Consider the following 17940-nt stretch of genomic DNA (forward strand, 5'->3'; position numbering starts at 1 on the left):
TGTGACTAACTGAGCATTGTGTAAAAAATTGTCTGGGAGATAAACAATCATGTCTTTGCATGCCAAGGGGTTTAGGGAAAGTGGGGTTTTATTTCAGCTTCTAACTTTTGATATACATGCTTTTTTTTATAAGAAAGGTGTTTTTCCATTTCATGGACATTCTTAACTTTTTTGGGAAGAATCATCCTAAAACTATTCTTATGGTATTCTTAGTTAGGATTCAAATTCAACCTAAATTTATAACATGCGATATCTAAGGCATTACATGAAATTTTTGTGAAAGTCTACTTGTTGAGCCTTTCTAGAAGATATAAGGCAATTTACAGGTAAAAAGGCTCTAAATAAAATTGGCATTAGGATCTTCTGCCAAACTACATGATATTCTAAGCATACAGATTCTTAATTTTAATTTCCATTCTAATAAGGTAAATTGAAGTGTTTTTTGTGACTGTAGGCAATGTTGGTGGTAAAAAAAACCATTTGCATTTTACATTATTTTGAAAATTGAATTATCCTTGCTTCCACTGAAGTCATTCTAGCTGTCTCTTTAACTTTAGAGAACTGTTAAGCAGATGAAAATCTCAGGTATTGTAATGTGTTTAAGAACTTTGGACTTTTTTACTTGTTACCTTAAAATATATAGATAAAATTATAAAAGAAAAACTCATCAATTGCCTTTTAAAATTATCTCTGATCTTTTAGGCAAAACCAAAAAGCATTGTTTAGAAAATGGACAAAATGGATGGTCTAAAAGTACATCTATTTGGAAAAAAATACTTTTTATCTGAGAAAGCACTATTTGACACATTGTCAAAGGATCCACTTTTTAACAATGATTTGAATATGAATGATTATATGGCTTTAAAAATTGAAGATAAAAGACTTATTCATATTAAGCGAGCACGTAGACTTTATGAGTATCAATTTATTGAGAACGGGCTTGCTAGTGCCCTATCAAGCACCCTTTGTATGATTGGATGGCCTGGTGGAATGGTCTTCTCATTAAATAAATCAGTAGGTTGATCTGTAATTTTGTTCCTCCCCTTTTAGGTTTAAACATCTACTGTGAGATAGGGTATCTTGCATAGCCATCAAATACCTGACCAATCAAAGCAGCAAAATTTAAAAATAAATGTAGCAGTGCAAGAACAACGCAGCTCTGCTCGCAGCTCTACTCTACCATTTTAGAATCCATATTTACTGTGCGAGTATTTTTGGCGAGACAGAATTGCGGGTAGATAAAACAGTGTGGTTGGATATAAAATAATCATCCGTGATCATATATTTTTTGATAGCAAGAATTCAGATGTTTCTCAATGGCTGCTTGACATAGTAATCTCAAACTTTATAATGATAATAAACATAATTATACATGACAATACTTTTATGATTAAGATGTATACAACACGTTTTACAACCCGTAAATTTTGTATTGTAAATCAGGTTTGTTTTGATTTTATGTATTTTAATGACATTTGAGGGCTATGCACAATAGCCTCCACTGATACAAGTTACCCGATCTCATGGTAACTTATTTTTTCAATTCATATGGTTTTTTAACTCCATTTGCTTTATATTATTAAATGTGCACTTATTCCTTATTCCATCAGTCAATTTACAGTTAAAAAGCAGTACAGTCCAGTATCAATGTTAGAGCTATTAGGAACTTTGGACTTCTTTCCTTGTTACCTTTTTAAAGTAAAAAGGAATAAATGTACGAAAAATGGGTCCCTGGGTCCTAGATAGAAAAGGAAAACTCATCAATTGCCTTTCAAAGCTATCTCTGATCTTTTAGGCAAAACCAAAAAGGATTGTTTAGAAAATGGACAAAATGGATGGTTTAAAAGTACATCTATTTGGGAAAAAATACTTTTTATCTGAGAAAGCACTATTTGACACATTGTCAAAGGATCCACTTTTTAACAATGATTTGAATATAAACAATTATATGGCTTTAAAAATTGAAGATAAAAGACTAATGCATATTAAGCGAGCACGTAGACTTCACGAGTATGAATTTATTGAGAATGGGCTTGCCAGTTCCATGACAAACACCCTTAGCATGATTGGGTGGCCTGGTGGAATGGTCTTCTCAGCGAATAAATCAGTAGGTTAATCTGTACTTTTGTTCCTCATCTTTTTGGTTTGAACATCTAACTTAATATTTGATTTCTTTGGTTTTAAATGCTACTCACTTTATATCGAGTGTGAACTTACTCTTATTTTGCCAATACTAATGAATTTATACACCCTTTAAAAGATAATTCATAGTTTACATCCCCTTTTTTAACGAGGAATGCATGCCAAATTTTTTAGGGGCCTTTGTATGATGTACTAAGATTTGCCTAAAAAACTATGGGATGGGAATGTAGGGGGGGAGACAAATGAGAAAGGGGAATCGCAAATTTTGTTTAACTTAATCATATACAAATGGTTACAGTATGTTACCAAGTAAGAGTATGTACCATCAAAACACAAAAGTGTATCATGTTATTAAAAACGCTAGTAATATATATTGTTACCTTATTACACAAATATTACTACTAGGCAAGTATTTTAACAGCCTTGAAATTTGCACAATCTGAAATTTACACAAATTTTTCTGCTTTATCAAGGAAACAGCTGCTTGTTTTAATTAAAGGGGTTTTTATTAACACAAAATTTTTCAATCCGTGTTAATAAAATGACTGTAGTATTTGTGGTATTAAATTTTGCGGGCTACAAAATTTTGCGAGTACTTAAAAAATTTTGCGATTTTTAAGGTCAAATTTTGCGAAATTTAATATATTGGGTGCACCAGAAAAAAGTATACAAGTTTGTCAAGATATTGTAGGCTTTAGTATGAGAATTTTTATTTGATTTTTTTTTCATTGCGTAGGGGAAAACCTAACTTAAATTTTGGTATATAAAACTTCAAAATCAGTTCAGTCAATCAGAAGTTATGATAAAAAAACTGAAAATCTTGACTTACCCAAAAATTCGAAATTCATTAAAAACAGTGAACAAAATTTGAATGTACAATTACCACACACTATTATATTAGGTATTTCGATAAAATGGCATTTTCTAAGCATTTTTTTTGGTAAAATATTGGTCTTTAAGCTTTCCTCGACTCATTGGATATTAAAATAATTCACTTAAGCCTCAAAATTAAAATCAGGGCGTCGAAGTATAGATTTGGTGGCATTTTGAAAGTTTCACTTGAAAATTGGATGTTTTTTTTTAGTTTTTAGCTATTTACAGTAGCAAGAATTTTCGAATTTTTATGAAAATTTTTTACTTTCTCAGCAAAGTTTGAGCTTCAGCGACCTTAAATCAACCATTTTACAGTTACCAATTGACAATTTTATTCATTTATGGCTATTTAACTGTTTAAAGTGATAATAAACAGAGAGAAAATTTTGATCCTTGTTTCTAATGAATTTTGAATTTTTGGGTATATATAAGTCAGTTTTTTTAGCATAACTTTTGATTGACTGAACCTATTTTAAAGTTTTATATACCAAATTTAAGTTTGATTTTCCCCTATACAATGAAAAAAGAATCAAATAAAAATTCTCATCCTAAAGCCTACAATATCTTGACAAACTTGTATACTTTTTTCTGGCGCACCCGGTATACCATTTAAATTTTTCAAAAATACCAAATCACGAAATTAAATACACGCAAAATATTTTGCATTAAGCCCGAGAATCTAAAATACTTATTTTTTACTATTCTTGGTATGTTAACACCCAATACGTTGTGTTGCAAGCAAAATCTGTTATTTTCTTGCTTTATTTCCCACTATTTGAAAATGCTCAATTAAGTGAATCGCAAAATTTGATACACGCAAAAATTTCCTTGAAAAAAATTCACAAATCGCAAAATTTTGTAACCTGCACAATTTAATAGCAATAAGGTATATTGTGAAATTGTTGACTCTTGACTGTATATATTTTATACTTTTTGATCACTTTGTTAGCGCATAGAGTGAGGTTAGATTTTCTGCAAAAAAATTGGGGGGGGGATGGTTATATATGTGGGGATAAAATAAACCAAGAGGGGTCCATACCCTCTGCAAACTATACAATTAGTGCACACTAAGCCAGACTTATAACGTAGAGTTATTCCAATACACTCCTCTTTTTAGAATAAAATATTAAAATGAATAAAGAGAAACTTGCTAAGTTTATAACTTCTGAAAAATTCTACCGAGAAACAGAATCAGTTTACAAAACTTTGGAAAATGATGAACTTTTCAATGATGGTTTGAATTACAATGATTATGCTTCAATGTCTATTGATAAAGCAAGGGAATATTCTATTCAAAGACTGAAGCGACTTTATGAATATGGGTTTACAGGATTACCATATTTTCCATTACATTTTGCACTTACTGCTGTTGAGGCGGATAATGACACAAGGAGAGGAATTCAGTATGGAGTATGTAGCTTTGTTCATGTTACTTCTTCCATATTGAAGTTCTTCCAGTTAGATTGGCCATATAGTCAAGCAGTGCATTTGACTGCAGTAAAATTTTAGGATGAGTTTGAAAATACCTGGACCTGGCTGAGCTGAGCTGGGTCTTACAAAGTGCCCTGGAAATTGGCAGCAAGGAGAATGCTGTGGTAACAGATGTGGCAAATTAGATTATGTCTTATTTGTAAATTTCGCAATAAATTTCTAACAAATTTCAAAATTTCAAAAGGACAAAAGAGTTTTCATAAGAAAGAATCTTGTTTTTAAAAATGAGGCCTCACACCAGCTTGTACTTCAGAAAAAATTGAATATATGTCTCTTGAAGTTCAGTTTATTTAAATGTGTCAGTAAAATGTTGTTTTGTCTCGGTAAATTTGATAAATGGACTTTGCTGTAAACAAACTGAATTGCCAGAGTTTACTAAATAATGATAATGATAATATGACTATACATTACATAACAACTCGCTATTTAGGTCAGGATTCAGAGAAATCTTTGGAAAGATTTCATTTAATATTTTGGTGAAAAGCTAATTTGAGGGTTAAAACTTATTGATTCACACTGTCTACCAAGTAGGACTAAACCTTTATCCTACATGATTTTGTTACTAATGCTGACTTGGAATCCTCTAGTTAAGTTAATCTTTTAAGTAGTGAACAAGTAGGATTTTTTTCTGTTATGTAAAATGCATCCTGAATTCATATATATACCTTGTAGATTATATCAACTTTTTATCCTAGAATATAATGCAAAGTTGTAAAAATGAATTCAAAAAAATTATTGACATACATTACCGATGAAAATTTTGTGCAAAATTTAGACATCGCTTACAAAACATTGGAAGCGGATGAACTTTTTAACAGCAAAAAAAATCACAATGAGATTGCCAATACACCAATTCACCAGCTCAGAGTACAATCTATCCGAAGGACAAAACGACTTTATGAATATGGGTGGAAAAAGAAAAACATACCTTACTTTCCCTTACATTTTGCTTTGGCTGGCATTGTAGAAGATACGGAAATGAGAAGAGGCATTAATGTTGGAGTAGGTTCCTTCATGTTAAGTGTCTTGCAGTGTTAAAAATCCCCTCTTGTCAGCAAAGTATATAAAAAGGCTTTATGTGCTAATTTGCAGTCCATTTTTTGTGTCATGTGAAAAACCATGCTTTGACTAAAAGCAGATATTCAATAGGTAAAAGTAGGTTATTGAGATTTATTAACCCAAGGTGATGTAATACAAAAACCTATTGAATATTATGTTTTATTATAAACCTAGAGGCAAAAACAAAACTTAATTTTGTAAATCTACTATTTAAATAGTCGAAAGATTCACATAAAACACTCCCTTATCGAACGTTCAAATGTTCTTCTTTTTAAATGATTTTCTTAATTACTTTAAGTCATAAATTTTTTTCAGGAAATCAACAATATATTTATTTTAATAAATTTCTTTGATTAACAAGAGCCACAAAAAATCAAATTTTGAAAGCAAAATTTGAACAAAAAATCTACCGTGGTATAATAGCCATATTAATAGGTATATCAGGAATTATTCAATGGCTTTTTTTACCTAAAGGTACCTTAATTCCCTTAATTTTCACGCGCCTTTTATTTTCGCGCCTCTAATTTTCGCGCCTCTAATTTTCGTGCCTTTAATTTTCGCGCAGCTAATAAAATAAATTGTTTGCGCATCCTTTAATTTTTGCGCATCTTGCAATTTCTGGGATATTTTCTGAGTGTTTTTGACGATTTTAAGTGAGTTTTACTCACTTTCAGTGTGTATTCAAGCTAGATTTTACATCCCAGAGGCATATTTACCATGAATCGAGATCCCATTTTATTAAAAGAGTCTTAAGATGAGATTTCTACACGTTCAGAACGATTACTAGTTCGCGAACCCTTTAATTTTCACGCACCCAAGCCAAATGCGCCAAAATGGGCCTATTTCGCGCGCCTTTTGTAAAAGGGGCGCGAAAATTAATGGAATTAAGGTATATAATAATAATGGTTATAGGCAATTAATCCAATTGGAATTTCAATCAAGGGCTTACTATACTTTTAACTTTTAAATGTAGATTATACACATATAAAAGAAATGATATCAAATATAAAAAACACAAGAGAGCTATCAATTTATGTGGCAACAAAGAAATATGTTGAAGGGATCGAAAATATCCATAACACATTGCAAAAAGATGATCTATTTAATAATGGAATGAATTATAATGATTATGCCTCTTTAACTTTGGATGAGTTGAGAGATTTATGCACTAAAAGGAATAGGCGTACAATATCTTATGGCTTTCCACGTGAGGCAAATATAGGAACAGCCCATCAAGCCATTCATCATGGGGATTTGAAAAGAGGCATAAATTCTGGTGTATGTCTTCAAAAGTTTTATGTCTTCTGATTTTAATGATAATGACAATAAAATAGTCTTTTGCTGATGTTAACTAACTTTTTTATTTTCCCTATAGAACATACTAAACAAAAAGTATAAGTCAAATAAAAATAAAAAGAATTTATTAAAATGGATAAACTCAAACTAAGAAGATTTGTTAGTGGCGAATATGGCATTTGTTGTGATAAACTTTTTGATACCCTTGTAAAAGATCCTAGATTTAATACCGGTTTAACCTACAATGATTACGAAAACATGCCCTTGCATGAGTATCGGTTGATACAGAATAAAAGAGCAAGGGCATTGGCGGAATATCAGTTTATTGAGATTGAGAATGTTATTGATAATCCGGTCAGCCCGGCTGCTTACTGTGATGCAGCCTCCTTCATTGAATGGAGTGCTGCTATGAAATATTTTCTTAATAGATCAGTACGTCAAATTTTTGATAAAAATTGATTAAATTTTGCACCAAATACATAAACAACTACTGTAACTTGAGCATTCAAATTTTATATGCATCAAATATTTCTAATTTTCAAACATTTAAATAAATAAAATTATAATTTTAAAGATGTTTTGCACTCTTTTGCACTCTTTATTATTTAGTAATCATATTAAATATTGTGCCTTTACAGCAGCTCTATATCGACCCCCCCTAAAGTAAATTAAAGTTTTTTTACAAAGCTCTTTATCAAAAATTATCATCTCTACTTTCTCCAGCTTTTTTCAATGACCATCTACACGTCAACTACCAACCCTGAACCTTTGGAAATTGCTGGTAAAGCTGACCGGATGGAGGTACCAATTTAACAAACATTGATTTATTCAACTTTAGTTTTCTTTCCATTGATTGGCAATATTTTAATGCAACAAATTTTCATGTCAGCCAATTAATAAAATATGTATCAGTTATGAGAATATGAGAATTACATTGGGCTAGCTAAAAAGTGGAGAAAAAAATTATTCTACTAAGTTTATTATTTTCATCTGTCCTTCTTTTTTTGAGATACTGGGAGCATTTGCGTTGACAGAATTGGCTCATGGAAGTAACACAAAAGGGATGAAAACAACCGCACATTATGATCCAAAAACACAGGTATAAATTTGTTTTTGTCTATTTCAGCTCTTGTTTATCATAGTTGATCGGTTGAGGCTCGATGTAGCATTACGTACTCTTCCTTCTTGTTAGGCAATAATTGAACCATCTTCAGAACTTTTATCAACACTCTTTTAAAGGAAGATATTTTGATTGACGTGTTGTCATTTTTTTCTTTAGGAATTTATTCTCCATACACCTGACATTGAAGCTACAAAATGTTGGTCTGGCAATCTTGGCCAGTCTGCTACACACGCACTGGTTTACGCACAACTTTACACACCAGATGGTGTGTGCCACGGTTTGCACTCCTTTTTAGTTCAAGTGAGGAACAAAGAAAGGTTACCGATGCCTGGAATCACTGTTGGTGATATGGGCCATAAATTAGGTCTCAATGGTATGGATAATGGGTAAGCTAATACTGGGATAGTTTTGAACAATTTTCCCTTTTGACTTTTTTTGGGGTGATTTTCATGGCATTCAAACTGATTTTAACACATGCAATGGTAGTAGTAAAAAGTAGATTTAAACTTTTATAAAAAATACCATTATCTTACTTAGTGCATCGTGTGACTGTTTCAATTTGTTGTGAATTTCTATGTAAAGATGCGAGACTAAACTTAAACTTTTTTCTCTCTCTATAGGTATTTGAAACTGAACAAGGTCCGTATCCCACGAACCAATTTGATGAATAAACAGGGTGATGTAACTCCTGAAGGAAAATATGTGTCTCCTTTCAAAACAAAGAACGCAAGGTTTGGTGCAGTTCTGGGAACACTTTCTGGTGGACGTGTGGGTATCACTGGCCTGGCTACCTGTAATCTCATCATGGCAGTCACTATTGCTTTAAGGTGAACAATCTATTTCGCTCGTTAAATTGCGAGAAGTGGTTACATAGGCAAAAGTTCTTAAAATTAATATTAATTCGAAACTTTTTATTTACATAATTTGTTTTTTATCTGCTATATTAATTCATTAGCTACAAAAAATCTTGTGACTAGGATTCAAAAGCCTCTAAAAGATATATCCAATTATGCAGGGACAGTGGTTCATCTATCTGTTGTTGTTTATGTTTTAGATATTCAGTATGTCGCAAACAGTTTGGTCCTGTGGAAGGTGGACCTGAAATTCCGGTCATCGAGTATCAAATGCAGGTTAGAGTATAGTTCTATGCATTTGTATTCTGCGTATGTAATACTCACATATATACAATTTATTTATAGCGTGGTCGCTTGGCATTATTTCTAGGGAAAAAATACAATCATGCTAAAATTTTACAGACTTTTTCTATAGTATCATCTAATCATAGAAAAGAATTGCCCTCTATACCCATTGGTGAGCATTCTTTTTAAGGCCATTTTTAAGTGATGACGTCATTATTCACAATTCAATTAATTTTGCTCTCAAAAATAAACCCAATAATTCATTCTGACAAATATTTCATAATTCCAAATCCATACAACGCCAATTAAGGCACAGTGCTTTATTTCCATGTTAAGAAAAATTGGAAATATTTTTTCATCACCTTATTAGCAATGGCGTTTGATTCCGTACCTGGCAGGAGCATATGTGTGGCATTCATTTGCAGTGTGGTTCAACACACGATTCTTTGAGATCACTGTTAGAAGATATACTGGTGTCCAATTACCACCAGATGAGGCTGTAAGTTGAATGGATTTACAATGAAGTTAGTTTGAAGGTCAATCATCAATTATTTAAGCAATGATTGAATATTTCAGTTTTTTTTAATAATCACAAACTTTAACGTTCATATTAGAGAACGATTAGACCAAGCTACAAAAGGATTGTCAAAAATGAATAGTTCTGTACATGAATCTTTTTTTAAATAAATTGTTAAAACCAGAGTCGTTCTGTTTCTTTTAACTTTAAGTTTTTAACTTCCTCTCTCCGATTTTAAACACCCCTCTGAAACTATTCTTTTTCTTTTTACTTGTAGGCAGCGGAAGGTCGAGAAGTTCATGGACTTTCATGCGCAAGTAAACCTGTGGCTTCCTGGCTAGCTCGTGATGGAATTCAAGAAGCCAGAGAAGCTTGTGGAGGGCATGGCTACTTAGCTGGTGAGTTATTTATTATTAACATAGTGTCCTTCAGGGTCTCTTCCCCCTATGCCTAGAATGAAAATTTTCCATTCCCCTCCCCCCCCCTCATTTTTCCCCACCCTGCCTCCAAAAATTTTTCTGCCCCCCCCCCTCAAGCATAAAATTAAAAAGCTGTAATTTGATGAACTTAACGCTTATTGTTTTCCCTAAGGTAGTTCTAATTCAAGAATAAATATGGAAAGGATGGTTGTTTTTAAACCATAATATTAATAAAACTAAGCATTATGCATCTCATAAAACCAGACGTTTTTCAATTTTGAATTGATTTTGGTGAGTTCCCCCCCATGCCTAGAATGAAAATTTTCCATTCCCCCCTCCCTCGTTTCCCCCCCCCCCTGGCTTCAAAAAAAATTCTTTCCCCCCTATACGTCCTTTTGACCTCAAAACCCATCCCCCCTGAATCCAGGGGGGGAGGACACTATGTAAGTTCTAGTCTGTTTCACGTTGAAGGTGGTGTAAAATATAAAAACATTTTTGAATAAAAACAAATTACAAAAAAATATTCCTACGATACATTACCATGAATAAGGACCAACTAATTAAACTCGTCCCAAACCTTCTTTACAATTATCCATCTAAACCTCCTTTCGTTATAGTCAATCGTATTGGAGATCTGCGTAATACCAACGATCCTAATTGCACTTATGAAGGTGATAACAATTGTATCCTCATGCAGACATCCAATTACCTTTTATCCATCTACAAAGACATTTGTAAAGGTTGGTTTTCTTTTTACGCTAGCATGTTAGTACGAGTCATTTGCAGAAAAGACGTAAGAATGTTATACCTTTGCGGTAGAAAATTCGTCGGCAAAAATATTTGTCGGCTATAAAAAATCTTTCGATAGAAAATTTCGTCATTAAGAGATTTTCTACCGATAAGATATATATTTTGCTTCCATACTCAGAGATTAAAATATAAAAGAAATACACTAATAAAGATAGGTCTTCTAAAAAGAAGAGGTATGGAGTAGTTGAGTCTATAGTTGTAGATGAAAAGCCATCAACTTTCTACAGTTTACGCACTCTAATTCGACGCTCTACTATCCGATACGCTCCATTATTCGATAATAATATATTGAAAGTCACCATCAACAAGAAACTCTCATAAACTACACTCTAAAACTTGATGGGAGCGTTCCCTTGAAAATCCGATTCAGTTTGAAAATCGAATAGGAGCGCGCCATCTTTATTTCATTTTCATCTCCTTTAATCAACCATCGTTTCAATGTCAATTGTTTATTTCTCATTACCAGGGAAGAAAATCAACTCACCGTTGGGAAGTTTGAACTTCTTGAGTAATTTGGAAACGATCGCTCAATCGAAAGGGAACATTCAATCTCCAAAGAATATCTCCAAGCAAGGTATAAATATGAGAGAGTCTTTTGCCACATTGATAACATTTTCCCCTTCTCATTGAAACTTAAACACATGGTACACTACGCACATATACTATACTACAAAATACTAGTAGACTATATAAATGTTTAGTACTATTTTGTAGTATACTGATACATCTATCTGAAGAACAGATCTCTAAGTCTTAGAACACGTTCGCACGTTACGGCTCCGTCTCGCTCCGAAGCTATTTTATTGGTTAAATTCATGTTTTACGTCACTACGATCCAATAGAATCGCTTAATTTTGTTTCGGATCAAAACGGAACCTTTACCTGTGAATATGGTCATATAAACTTAACACCACGTAATAAGAATTCTTTGGTGATATTTTTCTCTTCACCTTGCATGCAGATGTGGAGGGAGCATTGCAATGGCTTGTTGTGTACTTCTTGAAGAACAGCAATAAACGATTGATCGAAAGAAATGGTGTCGACCCTGTAAGCATACTTAAATTTTTGATCGACATATCATATCTGTTTTCTCTTTTTTTCGCGTCATTCCCTAATTTTCCAATCATCTTTTGTTATTAAGACCTTTAGATAATTCGCCAAAATTAACTTCTTTTTTTAACCCTTATTTTTGCCAAAACAATGGCCGAAATTTGTGAAGATTTAAAACTGTGATGCTGTAATCACCAAAGCTAAAATGAGTTCGATTAAAGTACTTAGAGCATTAAACCTTCTTTAAAATACATACGGTTTGAATCATTGACTTCAAAGCCCCAAATGGGCTAGACCTGAAAGTCATGGATGGGAAATGAAGCCACTTATTTCACATGCAAAACGCGTGGTTTACACCCAAATTCCAAATTGAAAGTAAAACCTATCGCTAGATTTCAAAAAATATGCTGCTGGAAAACAAAGAAAAGGTTACATTCAATCCATCATTCTAAATGCGGTGCAAATCTTAAGGCTTCACTTTTTCTTACTTAAAGTTTGATTTCTGGCCCTTGAAAACTGAATGGTTTGAATAATCAATCTTCTTGTTATGATTATATTTTCAGGATGAGTTTACAGCAAGGAACAACTCACAAGTTTTTTTCTGCCGTTCGCTCGCCATTGCCTTCATACAGGTACGATTGACCGGTTTTTCTGAAATCCCAAATTATTTTTGAGAAGCCTTCACTTTGCGAACCATCCTTAGTCAATATTCACAATATTCGTGTTTATTCATTGACTTTATGTTCTGTTGCTACTTCCAACAACTTTCTTGTTGATAAGCTCTTTTTGATTGTCGCAGGGAAGCTCAACACTCGGGTAGCTCAAATTCAATTGACATAACTTCTTCCTGACAATATGAGGATATGAAGGAGGGAGAGGCTGTGGGATCTTTAACGAAACTTAGAACTTTAAGTGGTATGGATTTCATTTTTGATTTCAGAACTTCGCCATGGAAAGGTTTGGTAACGATAAAGCATTTTCACCGGACTGTCCAGCGGAGTTTGCGGAAGCGCTGCAGAACATGTACATGTTGTATGGATTATGGATCATCGAAAAGAATTTGGGTACTTTTTACCAAGGTATTAAAATTTTTGATGTTGAGTTTTCTTGGAGCGTTGCGATTTTTCTAACCTAAGGCTTTTTTGATTTATGTGCACACAAAATATCTAATATATGTGTAGTGATAATGAACATTCATGTTTAATGCTACTTTAATACAATAATGACCGGTTAGTGAGGGCTGTACTGAGAAATATCCTATTTTTCCTGGATAAAGCGCTAAAAATCGATCGAAGCTGAAGGAAACGGTTAACAAATACAATAATGACCGGTTTCTTTCGGGCTGTACTGAAAATATTGCCCTCGGTCAACGCAACAACCTCGCAAGCTCGGTCGTTACTTGACCTCGGGCGATATTTCTCAGTACAGCCCTCACTAACCGGTCATTATTGTATTAATAGATAGACATCGGGTCACTTTTATTTGTGCACAAATTCCTCTAGACTATAAAGCTTTACGAAAAAAAATAATAATACTGAAAGTAACAACCACCGAATAACTTTTATGGACATTGTGCATGAAAGGGTTGGATCTAGAAAATTATTGAAATAGTTCGTTCATGTTAAATTTCTCAATTAGCAAATATTTATTTATTCAATTTCAGGTCTCGGTCCCTTATATTATCATCAAAATATAACTTTATTGGACCTACCCCGGTGGGGTGGAGGTCCTATAAATTAACCCATGTTCGTTAGTTAGTTAGTTAGTTAGTTAGTTAGTTAGTTAGTTAGTTAGTTAGTTAGTTAGTTAGTTTTACCAGCTTTTCTCGAGATTGGCTCATTAGTTTTTTCTGATTTTTGGCACAAAGGTGCATGGCCATAAACCCTCGAATGTGACGGAGCCCGATTTTCGAGAAAAAAAAAATTTGGGCAAATTTGGGTCAAAAAACGGCTTAAAAACGGGTTTTTTGGACTTTGTGAAAAATTGGATCATTAATTTTTTCTGATTTTTAGCATGAAAGTAGGGTACAATCATAGTTAAAAGATGGCTCAAGCAGATTTTTGCAAAAAAAATTTTTTGGCTCAAAAATCGCATTTTTATCTATAAGAACCACTTTTAATAAGAATACATCAATGTTCTTAGCAATATTATTAATAATAATAATAATAATGCTATACAAGTTCGCAGACCACCGTGCGAGCACATGGGCCTCTATGAACCGCTCTTTGTTCGGTTTACAATTTTCTTAAAATAGTGTTTTTTCCTAGGGCTCCCCCTGACTTTGAATTTAAAGTTTGCATCCTTTATTGACGTGTTCATTTCTTTGGCTTTCATACACCACTCTTTGATTGTCTTCCTTTCACTTTTCGTAAGATCTTCTGTCACACGGAAGGGCAATCTTTCTCCTTTAGTGATTGCTCTTAACACTGTATTTTTGTCTTCTTCGTTTGCAAATCGGACTCTTATTGGTCGATAGCATTTTTCATCTTCCTTTTCCTTCGAAAATTTTCCGATCGTTGAGTTTCTTCAATCTTTATATTCCTTAAGCTTAGTTTCTTAGGTAAGACTTTTTCATTTAGATATTCTTCGTCGTAGATTTTGGTTGACTCCTCTGAATCTTCAGTGGATTCGTCAACACCATGAAGAATTAGATTGCACGCCGTGGATTGAATCTGTCGTTCCTCCTGTTTTTCCCTTCGAAGTACGTTTTCTATGTTTTTCTCGATTTGCCTCGACGCGACTGCTGCGTAGCTTTGTGATCTATTTTCTCCTTTCTTCTCAACGATGTCTTCCATCTTCTTTTCGATCGTTGCCATTCTGGTCTCAAAGCTATCCTTTATTTCGCTGATCATTGTATTAACGTCTTTGGACTTCAGTTGAGTGATTTCTACGTCCTGGGCTTTCATTATATTTTCGCAAGCTTTTATCTCCTTTCGGAATCCTGAAACTGTTGATGTTTCACATGAATTGACCCGTTCCAATAGATCAGGGGTGATCACGACACAGTTTTGACAGACAAAAGCTCTCGATTTGTATGTTAGACATAACTGGATTTGATAGACGGGGAGCTTTGAACAAATGTAGTGTACGATTCGATTGCACTTTTTACATTCAAGTGTGCCTTTGGATCTTCCTTCTTCACTTGTAACACATTCAGATGGGCTGCAAAGGTCGTAAATTGATGCTGAATTCGGTTGTTTTCGTAGATTTTCCTGAATTTTCTCCGCCATCTTTACATCTTTTAACAACACATCCGTTCAGTTTTTATTTGACGTCAGAATGAATTATTATTATTATTATTATTATTATTACTTTTTTTGGACCTACCCCGGTGGGGTGGAGGTCCTATAAATTAACCCCTGTTCGTTCGTTAGTTAGTGTGTTAGTTACCAGCTTTTCTCGAGATTGGCTCATTAGTTTTTTCTGATTTTTGGCACAAAGGTGCATGACCATAAACCCTCGAATGTGACGGAGCCCGATTTTCAAAAAAAAAAAGTTTTTGGGCAAATTTGGGCCAAAAAACGGCTTAAAAACGGGTTTTTTGGACTTTGTGAAAAATTGGATCATTAATTTTTTCTGATTTTTAGCATGAAAGTAGGGTACAATCATAGTTAAAGGATGGCTCAAGCAGATTTTTGCGAAAAAGATTTTTTGGCTCAAAAATCGCATTTTTATCTATAAGAACCACTTTTAATAAGAATACATCAATGTTCTTAGCCATATTATTATTATTTTTATTAGTTTTTTTTACAATGAAAATGTCACGGTGGAGGGTAATGATTTGAGTTTTCTGTAAACACTTATTATTTTTTTGGCTGAAAAACGAATCTTTATCTATAAGAATCACTATTTATGAGCATAGATCAATGTTATTAGCCAAATTGTTTTTTTATTATTATTTTTTCTAACAGAAGAAAATGTCACGGTAGAGTTCGACGGTTTGAGTTTTCTGGAAACCTTATTTATTAAGCTGTGCATTTTTCTGATAGTGGTTTTTATAAAGAAAAGCGCTTAATAGCTTTTTTATTTCTTTTTCAAAAATCTTTTTCAATAGTGTTGATAGTTTCTCTCAATAGATATGCTTTCATTTTCTTTATTTTTTTGTATTTTGACCAGTTATGTCTTATGTGTTTCATTGTTTCAATGTTCACTGATTAGTTTGATAACCAGGTAGGTCCATAAAAGTATCGCTTGTTTAGGGAAAAATTCTTGATCACTGATGCTCTCTTTTTCACTCACAGGTGGTTACTTCAGTGGAGACAAAGCTGGACACGCAATCAAAGAAGCCATACTAGATTACTGTCTTCGGGTATGTTATTAGATAAATTTTAAACGGCCAAACTTCCGCCCTGTGGGCAGAAAGTTAGCAGTCTAAAGTCCTTACATTTTCTTCTTTTGACGTCAATGTATTGTATTGTCAACTTAACATTTTGCCCGCGTTTTGTCTTTAAGTTATAATTGGCAGGGTGAAAAGTGGATCGTCTAAACTAGAGCTTAGACCCCACACTGAGCTCCCAACGGTTATTCACCAATCCAAATTGTGCTTCCCCTGAGCTCGTTGTGATGAGCTTTACCTTTGGTTGGTGACCAGAATGCTCCACCGATTAAGCTGCTACCTGATTAAGACTAGAAATGGTTGAAAGTACTTAAAGAAATTGGAAGAAGCTTAAAAATTACATCTTTCTCGCTCCCACGATACAAAGTGCTTTGATTAATTTTGCACTGATTTTACGAAAAATGCAAGTTTTTTTTGTCTCTATCATAATATGAAGAATTTTTCCGTGTCTCTTTGTAGCTGAAGAAAGATGTCTTGCCATTGGTGGATGCTTTGGCGCCACCTGATTGGGTCTTGAATTCTCCCATCGGACACAGCAATTTAAAGGTAACAAATCTCTTCAGCAGTAGTCTTCAGAAATTTTACAGTCTCAAAAGTTTTTATTTCTTTTCCTTGTGCTTACGTATAACGGGCCTACAAATCCTTTATTCAGAGTTTTCCATTATTAAGCTGCGCAAATAAAATTTTAATTCATTCTGAAAAGGTTGGCGAACACTGTAACATCAAAAGCTTCTTACCTTACCTTTCTCTTTTTAAGCCTTTGGAAAATCTTCATGACGCCATGGTTACGCCCCAATCACAAGAGAGAGCGCCCTGGTGGCGTGAATTATCAGATCCAGTCGATGCAGGGTCAAAATCTGATCTTATTGTTCAAAGCAAGCTATAAATCGTAAAGTTTACGTTTGGGATAGTTTTACGAACCTACTTTTTTTTAAATCTTCTGAAACACATATCAGGAATACACGGATTATATCGGTACAGTCAAAACATGTGATTACTCGAAAAAGTTCACGTGATTTTATTCCCATGTTGCTTGCTTTACAACTTTTAATTACAACAGTTAATTACTTTATCAGTGTCAATAAATTCGAACCAATCAGAAATAAATGTCATGTAACAAGCACATAAAATTTTCGAGTAAAAGCGTGAATTGTCTTCGGACTTAAACTTTGCAACCTGTGTATCCTGGTTTTATTCATTTTCCGATTAGTTTCATATTACGAATCTGGCAAAAATGATGGACATATAAGTCTCGAGCATTTTGATTAGTTTGATTTGTAGATTAAATATCGGTTTTATCTATCGAAGAAAGTCGTTTTCCAAAAAGTACCTCAAGGCTTCGCCAGGCTTTATATAAAGGGGGGTAAAATAATTTTTAAAAATGGTAGATTTTATTATAATTTTTTTGATTTATTTTTTATACTTTCAGTTAATTTTAATTCATCGTACATTATCATTTCAAGACATTTTGTCTGTATGTTAGTGCATAGGGCTTTTCGAGACGTTTTCCTTACATATTAAAATTTCTCATTTTGCACACTGTACTTTCAGTTTAGTTGGCAATGGAGTAATTTTCCTAATCCAATTTATAAAAGTAGAAAATTTTTGTAACAAAATTATAAAAGAATTGTAAATAATATGAAGCTTTTGAAAATCAAATAATTTCGCAATAACTTGAAACAGAA

At 33.3% G+C, this 17940-nt stretch overlaps 1 protein-coding gene across 5 annotated transcripts; it reads left to right on the forward strand.

Annotated features, from left to right (window-relative positions):
• Window positions 1-700: 700 nt before the first annotated feature.
• Window positions 701-17940, forward strand: LOC136819648 (peroxisomal acyl-coenzyme A oxidase 3-like). Of its 5 annotated transcripts, none has more exons than XM_067075891.1 (16): window positions 701-1014; window positions 7585-7662; window positions 7871-7960; window positions 8141-8370; window positions 8605-8811; window positions 9039-9114; window positions 9494-9622; window positions 9918-10038; window positions 10677-10799; window positions 11336-11443; window positions 11831-11916; window positions 12483-12551; window positions 12860-12998; window positions 16161-16228; window positions 16715-16801; window positions 17013-17940. In XM_067075891.1, exons 1-16 carry the CDS (start codon window positions 730-732, stop codon window positions 17139-17141), a joined length of 2025 nt encoding a protein of 674 aa, XP_066931992.1. In that variant the 5' UTR covers window positions 701-729; the 3' UTR covers window positions 17142-17940. The 5 variants fall into 5 exon arrangements, with proteins under 5 accessions (XP_066931992.1, XP_066931991.1, XP_066931988.1 ...); XM_067075890.1 differs by lacking the exon at window positions 701-1014 and adding an exon at window positions 4131-4425 and having other exon boundaries at window positions 17013-17242; XM_067075887.1 differs by lacking the exon at window positions 701-1014 and adding an exon at window positions 5195-5508 and having other exon boundaries at window positions 17013-17242.

The sequence above is a fragment of the Clytia hemisphaerica genome, unplaced genomic scaffold, assembly GCF_902728285.1.
Source record: "Clytia hemisphaerica strain Z4C2 unplaced genomic scaffold, Clytia hemisphaerica genome assembly, whole genome shotgun sequence".
Lineage (NCBI taxonomy): Eukaryota > Metazoa > Cnidaria > Hydrozoa > Leptothecata > Clytiidae > Clytia > Clytia hemisphaerica.

Coding starts and splice junctions, on each gene's coding strand:
- LOC136819648 (XM_067075886.1), top strand. CDS start 6,994: ATGGATAAACTCAAACTAAGAAGATTTGTTAGTGGCGAATATGGCATT. Junction 8,371..8,604: donor CTCAATGGTATGGATAATGG/GTAAGCTAATAC, acceptor CTCTCTCTATAG/GTATTTGAAACTGAACAAGG. Junction 12,552..12,859: donor TCGCCATTGCCTTCATACAG/GTACGATTGACC, acceptor TTTTGATTTCAG/AACTTCGCCATGGAAAGGTT.